The 13868-nt window shown below is 37.7% G+C and overlaps 1 protein-coding gene across 6 annotated transcripts in view; it reads left to right on the top strand.

The window, feature by feature from the left end:
* ATRNL1 (attractin like 1) overlaps positions 1 to 13868 on the top strand; it is a 1012424-nt gene that overhangs the window by 292262 nt on the left and 706294 nt on the right. For all 6 annotated transcript variants that reach the window (XM_037904761.2, XM_043551194.1, XM_043551197.1 and 3 more), the window contains exons 15-16: positions 1450 to 1582; positions 2806 to 2987. In XM_037904761.2, coding sequence (XP_037760689.1) covers positions 1450 to 1582; positions 2806 to 2987 — 315 coding nt within the window. The remainder of the gene's footprint in view (positions 1 to 1449; positions 1583 to 2805; positions 2988 to 13868) is intronic.

Below are 13868 nucleotides of genomic sequence, written 5' to 3'. Positions count from 1 at the left end.
TAAACTGGCCTTAGTTTGCTATAGCTTAATCTTCCCTAAACTATGGTTAACTATGACCACTTTACTGCTGAATGAGACCACCTACACAGTGTTTAATGTGTTTTAGTTTATGGATATTAAACACTTTTAGTTAATTCACCTTAATTTTCCTGAATTCTCCTCATATAGACATGCCCTTAGATGAAACTGGAAGGTCTTTCTGGGCCATCACTGTAGGATCATACCACCAGTGCAGTCTAACTGCAGACCATGCTAATATAACAGTGAATTGGGAGCTAGATTTATTTGGCAAAGTCCAGATCATAGTGAAAAATTGAACTCTGTCAGTTTGAATTGTGTGGATTCATGCTTGAATTGGGCCTTTCTGATCTACAGCTAATGTATACTTTTTGTCATTATACAGTAAAGAAAAAAAAGGAGGGGTTAAAGAATTGGAAATCTTCCTTCTTTTCCTTCCTGTTCTCTTCACTTACACTGTCACCTCCTGCTTTTCTTCTCCCTCTTGCGTTATTTCAGAAATTTTTAAATGCTTGAAATTTGTCCTTCTGATGCGTATTGTCACTACGAGCTGAACATCACCACTTCCAACACCTAAGCCTGGGTTTACAAGTATGCCTATGTTTGTAGAGAATATACCTTAGTTTAGATTAGGTTGGAGTTTATGTTGTGTCTTTTGAATCTGAATCCAAAGAATTGCATGTGTGCACATTGTGACCAGTTGTGTTGGACTTGAAAAGGAATTTGTTGTGGACTTGAGGAGTTTGTGTGTGTTAGGGTTTTTTGATGATTATAATGTTGCCTTAAGTTGTGAATTCCTTAATTTTTATTGGTTGTGTTGACCTGAAATTAATTGAGACAGTCTTAAGTGTATGTTAATGACACTTGTCTGTGTGATTTATTAAATAAGGTATCAATACTTGCATCTTGGTCTAAAAGCCCCAAACAAGAAAAAGATAAATGCCTTACTTAGAGAGCAATACTTCAGTCATCAAAGCGTCTTAGCTAAAAATCACCTTCAGAGTTTACTGTGTTGCTCATTCACTGAAGTGCAGAGGGAATTGTTTTGTTCCTGATCTGTTCTTTTGTTCCTGCCAAAATGGTAGTCTTCAGGTTCTTTAAATTTTATACTTCATATCTTAAACACAAGTAGTTTTTTAAAAATCCAAGATGAAATTACTGGAATTCTTCACAAATGTTTCTTTTTTACATTTTGTGCTTTCTTTTCTCTTAGCTCTTATTTTTTCACTGCAATATGAGGTCCTTTATTTTTTTTCTGCTCCAGTCAGTCACACCAGAATCCTTTCCCACTTTTTTAGAATCCATAGGTTCATTTGCCTGTCTAACCCACAAATAACTGGATTGGTGGGAGCCTTGTGCACTTTACTCCTGATTTCTGATCTATGAGCGTTTAATAAAAGGTATACTCTCTTTCTGTTTTGTTTTTTATAGTCCGTCAAAAACTACACCAAATGTCATGTGAGAAATGAACAGATCTGTAATAAATTGACCAGCTGTAAAAGTTGCTCACTAAACCTGAACTGCCAGTGGGATCAGCGTCAGCAAGAATGCCAGGCTTTACCAGGTAAAAGCTCTGAAATTTGAAATCTACTTTTTAATTATTTTGAGAGCTCGATGAATATCCCAAATTAATTTCCATGAATATTTATTCAACTAGAAAAAAATGACTTTGTTTTGTTTGTGCTCACTCTCCTTTAAGATCTCTTTTTCAGGGATAATCTAGTGACTGAGTTCACTGGCAGGAATGTTCATGATAACAGTTCATTTTAAGATGCTAATATAGAACATTCCCAGAAAGTAAATTTTGACTTTCTAAAACCCAAATATTCTTAGTGTAAAATAGATTCGATACACCATGCACATCCAATCAGGGAATATAAACAATACAAATGTTATTTGTGTGTCTAGTCAAAGCTAACAAAAAAACCTTGACTTTGATACCAGATTCTTGTAACAAACTGCTTCTAAACAATCTACCGAGCAAATTATTTGCGGAAATTGCTCAGTGAATAATTTTTAAATAATAAGTTTTAGACAATCATAAAGTGCATGTAAATGATCTTTGAAGATGCTAGTTTAATAGAATAAATTAACTGCTATCAGTTAGTTACTTATCTTTTAACAATGTGCATGTGACTAGTGCTAAACATATACTAATGATAAGATTAAAAACATATCTTTCCCTAAAATTTTAAAATATCAGAAATTTGTTTTACTGACAGTTAGTATTGTGTGACTAGCCACCATGCTGTTATAGGGTGATTATTATTTTAAAATTATAAAAGGGACAAAAAGAAAGAAGATGCACCTTTGTGATCTTTTGGTTCTAATAAATGTCTTCATATTTCTAAAAAAAAGATTTAGATAAACTCTAATCTACTCATTTTTCTGAGACAACTATTGCCATGGCACCAAAACGTCAAACCTATATATATTATTTGCATAGTATAGCCTTGAATGCTTATTTACATTTAAGTCTTTATAAATATCAGAAAGGTTATACTAGTGATGCTATTAGACTGTAACTCAGAATATAACTTACTGCAACACTATATATGTTTTTTTTCTTGTTAATTGGCACTTTTACTACATTGACATTCAAAGTAATATAAAACTTGATTTTCTAGGTTGTTTAATAATACATTTATACATTATGATGAAACTGAGTAATGGTATATACTGGACTGTGACTTGAAAAAAACAAAACTAAACCCTCTAGATGTGCGTTTGTATGCTTTTTTTTTAACAACTTATAAATTTTGTATCTTAATGCGATTTCTGTACTAGCTCATTTGTGTGGGGAAGGATGGAGTCACATTGGCGATGCCTGCCTCCGCATAAATTCTAGTCGTGAAAGCTATGACAATGCCAAACTATACTGCTACAATTTGAGTGGGAATCTTGCCTCACTGACAACCTCAAAAGAAGTGGAGTTTGTTCTGGATGAAATACAGAAGTATACAGTTCAGGTAACTTGACTTCTAAATGCTGGTTTATTTTGACCTTTAAACCCTAAATTTCCAGGCTACAACTTTTCCTCTCTCTCCAAATTGCTGAAGTTGTGATTTGCAAAGGTTCCTGAGCTGGAGCTCATTGGATTTATAAGAGAGGGAGCTGCCAGCAGATGATTTTGTGGGAAGAGGGCCCATTCCGATCTGTTGTGGTTTATACATGCTGCAAAGTCTCTTTTCTTTGTGGCCACCTGGGGCAGGAAATGGGATGAAGGAGGAAAGGGTGTTTTGTTAATTGCTGTACAATGCAGTTAGGTGTGGGAATGAGTTACCATTTTGTGTGTGGTCAGCTGTGGATTTTAGCTGTTCAGTCTAACAGTTGATTGTTTTGTTCGAAGGCCCACCTATATCATGGATGGCTAACTTAGGGAGAACAGGGGTTTTAAAAAGCCAGCGTGTAAGGGACCAGTGGAGCTAGTGAGCAGGAGCAGCAAAAGGGGGAGTTTTGTGTAAGACTTCAAAGAAGGAGCATGAGAGTCAGATGCACCTAATGAACATTCTCTAAACTTAGACCAACCAACAATCTCAAAAAGGAAAATAAAAAACGAACACAAAGAACCAACAAACAAAAACCCTGCAAGAGCGAAAAAAAAAAATGCAGGCAGAAGTTCAACAGCAGGTGACAAATGTGTGCATTCGGTGCAAGAAACTCATGGCCCTCAGAGACAGAGTGTGGACTCTTGAGACCAGAGTGGCTGTATTGAAGGAGCTAAATGAGACAGAGTTACATAGATGAGCCTTTCTGGAGCATAACAGAGCAGTCCCATCCCCGGTCTTGACACCCTCTGTGGTGTTGAGGAGGATGAAAGCCTTTGGGAAGGAGAACATCAGGCTGGAGCAGAGGGAAATGATCCCATTGCTGGGACCCTCCTTCCAGATGATGTCATGATATCCTCTTGCACTGAGCATACCACTGTAGGGGAGGGAATTCCAGTTATTAGGAAGAGATGGGTAATAATAGTTGGGGATTCAGTTATTAGAAATATAGATAGTTGGGTTTTTGATGACCAGGAGAACCTCACAGTGAATTGCCTGCTGAGTGTGAAGGTTTCAGTCCACTTGAGACATCTAGATAGGCTTATGTGCAGTGCTTGGGAGGAGCCAGTGATCATGGTACATGTAGATACTAGTGACATAGGGAAAGGTAGGAGAGAGGTCATGGAGGCCAGATTTAGGCTGCTAGAAAAGAAATTAAAGTCCAAGACCTTCATGGTAACATTCTCTGAAATGCTTCCAGTTCCACATGCAGGGCCAGTTTGACAGGCAGAACTGCAGGGTTTCTATGCATAGGTGAGATGATGGTGTTGAGAGGAGGATTTTAGGTTTATTAGGAACTGGGGAACTATTGGGAATGGAGGAGCCTGTACAGGAAGGATGGGATCCACCTAAACCAAAAAGGAACTAGCTTCCTGGCATGTAAAATTAAAAAGGTTATAGAGGAGTTTTTAAACTAAGGGCTGGGGGGAAAGCCAACAGGTGCAGAGGAGCACACAGTTCAGACAGACACATCCCTTAAGGGAGTATTTATTAAAGGGAATACGCTATATCCTAGTAAAGAGGAGAGGATAGAAGCTGATGAAATACAGGTAGGACCTGAAGAGAAACAATCAAATGAAAAAGAGCCCTATGGGAATGGGTGACGGGATGGATCATGTGATGATTTCTTGTTCTGTTCATTCCCTCTGGAATTGGCCACTGTTGGAAGACAAGGTACTGGGGTAGATGGACTGTAGGTCTGACTCAGTATGGCCTTTCTTGTATTCAGTTATATCACATTAGAGCAGAGAACTAAATATTGATAACTTTTAAAAGTGCTTGTATACAAATGCAAGAAGTCTAAATACTAAGATGGTTGAACTGGAGTGTCAGATATGAAATGAGGATATTGATATAATCGGCATCACAGAAACTTGGTGGAACAATGATAATCAATGGGACACAGTAATAAGAAGGTACAAAATATATATGACAGAGTATGTCACGCTGATAAGGGAGTGCCATTATATGTGAAAAGAAGCAGAGAGCCAAATAAAATAAAAATCTTAAATGAATCAAACAGTACCATAGAATCTCTATGGATAGAAATTCCATGCTTGAATAAGCGTATAACAGGAATATACTGTGAACCACCTTACCAGGATGGTGACAGTGATTGTAAAATAGTCTGGGAGATTAGAAAGGCTACAAAAACAGAAAACCCAATAATAACTGGGGATGCCAATTATCCTCATATTGACTGGGAACATGTTACTTCCAGACAAGATGCAGAGATAAAATTTCTAGACACCATTAATGACTTCTTCTTGGAGCAGCTAGTCTTGAAACCCACAAGGGGAGAGGCAATTCTTGATTTAGTCATAAGTGGCACCCAGGATCTGACCCAAGAGGTGAATATAGCTGACCTGCTCAGTAAAAGGGACTATAATGTAATTAAATTTAAGATCCTTGTAGGGGGAAAACACCAAAGAAATCCAGCACAGTAGAAGAAATAGGAATGACACAAAAACGAAGAGGCTAGTTAAACAGAAATTAAAATGAACGGTCACAAGAGTTAAATGCCTGCAAGGTGGATGGAACATTTTTTAAAACACCATAATAGAAGCTTAAGTTATATGTATACCCCAAATAAAATAAAAACAGTAAGAGGACCAAAAATGCCACATGGCTAAACAATAGAGTTAAAGAGGAGATTAGAGACAAAACATCATCTCTTAAAAATTAGATGTCAAATCCAACTGAGGAAGATAGAAACGGGCATAAATTCTGGTGAGTCAAGTGTAAAAGTATAATTAGTGAGATCAAAAAAGAATTTGAAAATTAACTAGCAAAAGCTAGAAAAACTAATAACATTTTAACTACTAACTAACTACATCAGAAGCAGGAAGCCTGCCAAATAATCAGTGGGGCCTGTGGATGATTGAGGTGCTAAAGTATATCTCAAGGAGGACAAGGCTGTTGCAGAGAAGCTGAAGGAATTCTTTGAATCAGTCTTCATACAAGCTGAGGGTGTGAGGGAGAATCCCATATCTGAGCCATTCTTTTTAGGTGACAGATCTGAGGAACTGTCCTAGATTGAAGCATCAATAGAGGTGGTTTTGGAACAAATTGATAAACAATAAGAAGTCACCAGGACCAGGTAGTATTCACCCAAGAGTTCTGAAGGAACTGGCAGAACTAATAACTGTGGTATGTAACCCGTCACTCTGTATCAGATGACTGCGGGATAGCTAATGTGACACCAATTTTTCAAAAAGGCCCCGGAAGCAATCCTGCCAATTACAGGCTGGTAAGCTGACTTCAATATCAGGCAAATTGGTTGAAGCTATAGTAAAGAATATAATTATCAGTAATATAAATAAACACAGTATGTTGGGGAAGAGTCAGCATGGCCTTTGTAAACTTAAATCATGCCTCTGCAATCTATTAACATTTTTTGAGGGGGATCAAGAAACGTGGACAAGAGTGATCCAATGGTTGTAGTGTAATTGGACTTTCAGAAAGCCTTTGACAAGGTTTCTCATCAAAGGCTCTTGAGTAAAGTATGCAGTCATGGGATAAGAGAGAAGCTCCTCTCATGGGTAAGTAACTGGTTACAAGATAGGAAACCAGGGTAGGAATAAATGGTCAGTTTTCATAGTGGAGAGAAAAAGTGGGTCCCCCAAGAATCTCTAGTAGAACCAGTGCTGTTCAGCATATTCATAAAGGATCTGGAATAATGGGTAAACAGTGAGGTGGCAAAGTTTGCAGACAATGCAAAATTACTCAAGATAGTTAAGTCCCAAAGCTGACTGAAGAATTACAAAGGGATCTCACAAAACTGGTTGACTGGGTAACAAAATGGCAGATTAAATTCAATGTTGATAAGTACAAAGTAATGTATATTGCAAAATATTAATCCCAACTATACATACAAAATCACTCAAGAAAGATTGTAGTCATTGTGGATAGTTCTCTGAAAACATCTGCTCAATGTGCAGCAGCAGTCAAAAAAGCTAACAATCCTAGGAACTATTAGGGATAAATAAGAAGACAAAAAAATCATAATTCCAGTATATAAATCCATGGTATGCCTACGCTTTGAATACTGCATTCAGTTCTGGTCACTCTGTCTCAAAATAGATATATTAGGATTGGGAAAAGTGCAGAGAAGGACAACAAAAATGATTAGGAGTATGAAGAGAGATTAAAAAGACTGGGACTTTTCAGCTTGGAAAAGAGATGACTAAGAGGTGATATTATAGAGGTCTATAACATCTTGACTGGTGTGGAGAAAGTGAATAAGGAAATGTTATTTAGTCCTTCACATAACACGAGAACCAGGGGTCACCCAATGAAATTAATGGACAGCAGGTTTAAAACAAGCATAAGGAGTTACTTCTTCACACAATTCACTGTCAACCTGTGGAATTCATTTTCAGAGGATGTTGTGAAGGTCAGAACTCTTACTGGATTAAAAAAAAGAATTAAATAAATTCCTGGAAGATAGGTCCATCAATGGCTATTAGTCAAGCTGGTCAGGGACGCAAGTGAATGCTATAGGTGTTCCTAAACCTCTGACTGCTAGAAGCTGGGACTGGACCATGAGGGTGGATCACTTGGTAAAATGCCGTGTTCTGATCACTCCCTCTGAAGCATCTGGCACTGGTCCCTGTCAAAAGACAGGATACTGGGCTAGATGGACCATTGGTCTGACCCAGTGTGGAAACAGTCTTGTTTTTATCTTCCTGGAATATATGTTTAAAAAAAAAAACAAAGTATTTTTTAAAAATTACAACATTAGAACAATATTGAGATTCCCTACAGATAAATCATTTCTTCTAAACAAACGAAAGATTTAAATTTTTATACATAGCCTGTGGGTTTTATACTATAATATATGTACTTGGCTGCAAAACAAAATGAACTTTATAGTAGTTTGTTTTATAGACAGGGTGAAAAAAGACAATTATGAATAATAATTAAAATTTATATCAAGCTAGTAGCTGATTTGCAAGGTCATTATGCTGCAAATGAATTAAGATTCCTACCAAGGAAATGGCAATGTAATCTTGCCCTTTGCAAATGTTTGTGTTGTATTAGTTCTGAATGCAAGAGTTTAATGTCATATATATATATATATATATATATATTATGAATTAAAGTATCATTTTATACTATGTTCTTGAAAAATATATGCAAATATCAGTCATGTTGCTAGTTTTATTTTTCAGCAAAATATAGGAAGTGGACAGTGTAAGCTGATTTATTTTCCCTTAAGATACACCTGTGCTTTTCTCTTATTTACTAAGGAAAGTAATGCATTCCCTATGTTTAAAACGTGTCTCTTGATTTGTACCCACTGCAGCCTTGAGACATATTATATCTTACCACTTTTTTGACAAGCAATAATGTTAAATTTGCAGAAAACCACAGTTACAAAATCAAGAACAGGTCCATTAGAAATGACTCCTTGAATTATTTACTTGACTTTTTTCTTGTTTGCTATGAAAATAGCACATAGAAGTACCTAAAATCTAAGACAAGTTGAGTGAGGGCATGTCTATACTTAAACCACTGCATCAGTGCACGAAGACGCTCTACGCTGATGTGAGAGCTCTCTCTTGTCGGCATAGTTATTCCACCACCCCGAGAGGCAGTAGCTCTCCTGCTAACATAGTGCTATCTACACAGGGGATAAAGCCAGTGCAACTGCATTGCTATGTCGTGTGGATTTTTCACATTTTGAGCAATGTAGTAATACTGATATAGGTCTGTAGTGTAGGCCAGACCTTAGGTAGTATCTTTTATTGGACCAACTTCTGTTGGGGAGCCTTTGAGCTTCCACGGGGCTCTTCTTCAGGTGACCTCTCTCACCAACAGAAGTTGATCCAATAAAAGATGATATCTCACCCACCTTGTCTCTCTAATATCCTGGAACCAGCACAGCTACAACAACACTGCATGCAACGATATAAAATCTAAGAAAACTGCCTGTGACAGACTGTTGATTTGACAGTTTGCTGGCTGGCTTGTAGTGCAGATGAGAAATGGCTGTTTTATTTCTTTGGAATGCCATACTTTTGCTAGATTTGAAAACTAAAAACCTCTGCAAGGTGACATCCTACCAAGGATATCTTTGTTTAAATGAATTATGTCCTGAGCGATTGCAGTTATATACATTTGAGATAATCCACATGTGGCATATAACAAAGATAGACAAATACATTCACTTTAAAGGGCTATCTGGGGTTAAATGATCATTTACGTATCAGAAACTTCTAATGCAATAATACAGTGATTTATGCTGTGCCACAGTTAGGTTTTTTTAAAAAATAATTTCTCTTTCATTCCTATCTGCCTGTCCAGTTCTGTTTATTCTGTGTAAGTGACTCTAAATGTGTATCAACTGTCACAAAACCTCTGAGATTTTGCTTGATTTTTCTTTTGTCTGTCTTTTTCTCTTACTCCAATCAGGATGATTTAGGGGGTGAGATTTCATTTTAGATGACTTCTCTTTTGTTATACACAGTGTTGCAGAGTTCACAGATGTAGGCAGAGCAGCTGTAAGGTGAGAAGCATCCCTTAATCTGAAATATCTATGCTTGAGTTTGACTTTTAAAGGCTTTAGAAATATTTCTTTCATGTGAAACAAAAGTTTTTAGCATTAATGGATGCAGCAGAGTCACATCTGAAAGTAAGAATATGGATCTGCTTCACCTGATATTTTTGTATTAAGAGGAAAAAAAACTTTAGTAATCATTCATTTATAACATAGACCATTGAAAAAAAATCAGCATCTATTGTATTGGTGCCACTTGTAAATTCTTTGATGTATAAAAATATAGAATTTTATAGCTTGCTTTGCAATATTCAAGACCCATAGCTCTGCAGTAATTTCAGCACCATTTCTGCATAACACGAAATTTGCGAATTCCTTCAGAGAGCGGACACAGCTTCCGTCTCTCTAATCCCTTCAAGATTCCACTGCTAGAGCTTAAAAGAGCCATCATAATGGTTCCTCCAAGATCCTAGCTCTAAAAAGGAGCAACAGCTGCTAGTAAGTTTCCACCTTTAAAAAAAATAAATAAATAAAAATCCTGTTGAGCTAAAGAAGGAAGGGAGCCAAACAAATAAAGGCATTTGTGTGTAGTGAAGATAGGGGACAACTATGTATGTATTCTTTAAATCAAGCAAACAAAAAAACCCCTTAAAAGCGGCCTACATATTTCATGTGTTTTGGTGTCAAATAAAATTTGTTAAGATGATGTTTCAAGTAAATATAGTAAATCAGGTCATTAGGGAGCAGTTCGCTATACCTCGGACAAAATGATCTCTGAATTTTTGTTTATATGCTGAGGTTTATTGGGCTAACAAAATAAAGTTTTAGAAGAGAAGATATTGGTTACTTTACAAATCAGAGGAAGTGGAAAAGAATAATCATCAATTCATACAAATATTCAAAAATTGTAAGCTCATTAAATACTGGAATTTTTCCTCAGAACAGTAGGAATTAATTTCAAATTATTATTTCCTTGTTGATATGCAGTAAATGCCATGACCATTATGTCATATTAGACATAAACAAAGATTTGAGAAATTCTGAAGAACAACATGCTTCATTTTACGTCCTTTTCTTGCACATTTTCCTTAGGTTAAATAAATTCTCTTGTTAAAATTGTACCTTATAGGAATACTTTTGAATTCTAATCCTGATTTCTTAAATTCTTGCAGTTAAATTCTCCCAGCTTGGTGTCATCTGAACATTTTATAAACATACTCTCCATTTTAAGATCCAAGAAGTTAATGAAAATATTGAAAAGTACCAGACCCAGGACAGTCTCTTGCAGAACCCCACTTGTTATGACCCCACAGTTAGATAGAGAACCACTGATAACTTGAGTATGGTCTTTCAACAAGTTGTGCATCCCCCTTAAAGCAATTTCATCTAGACCACATTCCCTGGTTTGCTTATAAAAATGTCACTTGGCACTGTGTCAAAAGCCTTAATAAAAATCAAGATATATCATGTCTACTACTTTTCCATGCCCACTAGGCCAGCAACTTTGTTAAAGAAGGAAATGAGGTTGGTTTGGCATGATTTGTTCTTAACAAATCCATGTCGGCTACTATTTATCACCCTGTTATCCTCTAAGTGCTTACAAACTGATTGTTTAATACTATAATTTGTTCAAATATCTTCTGGGGTATGGAAGTTAGGCTGAGTGGTCTAAAATCCTTGGGTCCCCCTTTTTAACAATAGGTATTATATTTGTCCTCCTCAAGTCCTCTGGGACCTCACCCATCCTCCATGAGTTCTCAAAGATAATTGCTAATGGTTCTGAGATTGCTTCAGCCAATTCCTTAAGTACTCTATGGTGAATTTCATTAGGCCTTGCCAACTTGAATACATCTAACTTATCTAAATATTCTTTGACCTGTTTTTTCCCATATTATGGCTTTCGTTCATTTCCTTGATGGTCTGGTAAACGTTTTACAAAATTAATACTATTAGAAAGGGATAGATAAGAAGATTGAAAATATCATAATACCTCTATATAAATCCATGGTATGCCCATACCTTGAATACTGTGTGCAGATCTGGTTGCTTCAAAAAGGATATATTAGAATTGGAAAAAGGTACAAAGTAGGGCAACAAAAATTATTAGGGGTATGGAACAGCTCATAAGGAAGTGTTGTTTACTCCTTCACATAACACAAGAACCAGGGGTCATCCAATGGAATTAATAGGCAGCAGGTTTAAAACTAACAAAAGGAAGTACTACTTCACATGATGCCCAGTCAGCCTGTGGAACTCCTTGCCAGGGGATGTTGTGAAGGCCAAAACTATAACAGAGTTCAAAAAAGAACTAGATAAGTTAATGGAGACTAGGACCATTGATGGCTATTAGCCATCAGGGTTGCTACCCAATGCTGTGAGTGTCCCTAGCCTCTGTTTGCCAGAAGCTGGGAGTGGACAATAGGGGATGGATCGCTGAGCGATTGCCTGTTCTGTTCATTCCCTCTGAAGCATCCTGCATTGGCTACTGTTGGAAGACAGGATACTGAGCTAGATAGATCATTGGTCTGAATCAGGATGGGAATTCTTATGTTCTAGACTTCACCTGTGGCCATTACAACTTTAGCTCAAGTCATTTTGCTCTCCAGAGAAATACCTGGGCAGGAGGATCCTTATTCTGCTTTGGGTCCGCTTCATGTTGAACTGCTGATTCTACCCCAACAATATCCAGAAGTGAATACCATTTTTGACTCCATCACTGACCATGGTACTGGTGACAGACATATTGGGGACAGACTGGAGAGTTCATCTGGACCATCTGCAGATACAAGGGACCTGGTCCCCAGAAGACATTGGACTATGTATAACTGTCCTAGAATTGGAGCCATTAGACTGCTATATGTGGCATTCCCCCTGTCCTGAAACACCCAGTAGCATAGCTGCTAACAGACAATATGCTGGCCATCCACTACATAAACAAGCATGGGATACCCACTTGTCCCCCTCTGTAGAGCAACAATCAAGCTGTGGAAATCATTTCTCCTGCATGGCATAAAACCAGTAGCACTGCATGTCAGCATCTGGCAGACTTCCTGAACAGAAAGCCTATTGCTGGCCTCAAGTGGTCACTGCAGAAATCCATCACTAAGTCAATATTCCGTCAGTATGGAAAAACCACTGAAAGACCTTTTGGCCATCAAAGACAATGCCAAGTGTCTGAACTTCTATTCCAGAGGGCACACGAACCTGGGATCGTTGCCAGATGCCTTCCTCCTGTGGTGGAATTGAGGCCTCCTAAACAACATCACACCAATTGTGCTAATCTCCAGTGTGATGGCCAAAGCCAAATGAGACCATGTCACACTCATCCCATAGCTCTCTACTTGCCAAGGCCATTCTGGCTGACAGACCTGTTACAGATGTCCATGCAACCACCAAACAGACCATACTTGTTCCTGCCAAATCAAGAGGAGCTGATACTCTTCATTCCCACCATCCTGAGAAGATACCACTTTCCAGATATCTACAGTAGGATATGCACTGACACATACTTGAAGAAGAAAGAATGATTACTTACTCTAGAGTAGCTGGTTCTTTGAGGTTGTCAAAGTTTGGGGATAATTACACATTTGACCCCCTCTTGATCTGCTTATAGAAAGCCCTCTCAGGCCTTTACCTGTCTCCTTTCTGGGAAGAGATTACATCCTTCTTGACCAGGGATTTAAGCTTACAGCCCCCTTGCATTGTGTTTTTCCCCGCAGATATAACTAAAGTCCAATACTTGTATTTTTGGCCTCTCCAAGAGCTATGAACAGTGTATGCCAGCGGTTACACGTAACCAATCAGCTCTTTCAAAGCAGAATACATTTATTTAAGGACAAAAGCATGCAGCAAAACCATACAAAACAATAAAAAGGTATAAATGCATATGCAGTGTACCAAAAGTTGCCCATCTTGCATAGCGGGTTCTGTCAGGTCAAAGTCTTTCCAACCCTTCAGTAGGGTTCACTCCCTCCCCTTTGGATAAACAGTCATGTCTATTTGTTGGATCAAAATTTGTTGAGTCAGTTTTAACTCTGCTTTTATACCACCAAAGCCCATGTTCCCAGGCCTTCTGAAACACACAGAACCAGTCACTCCCTTTTTGCCAGGGAGTGAAGCCTCAAAGGATAGGTATCTGTATAACCAGCCTTCGGTTGCATATAATCATCCCATAGTGAGTCCAGATTCCTCAGGGAATCTACCAAGTGAGCCAGGAACACATGAATACGTATAACACATATTGATATAAAGATCTATAAATATTCTGTGGGCTCATATTGTCTGACTAATCTCCGTATAAG

The sequence above is a fragment of the Chelonia mydas genome, chromosome 7 (assembly GCF_015237465.2).
Source record: "Chelonia mydas isolate rCheMyd1 chromosome 7, rCheMyd1.pri.v2, whole genome shotgun sequence".
NCBI lineage: Eukaryota > Metazoa > Chordata > Testudines > Cheloniidae > Chelonia > Chelonia mydas.
This window is presented reverse-complemented; position numbering and strand designations above follow the sequence as displayed.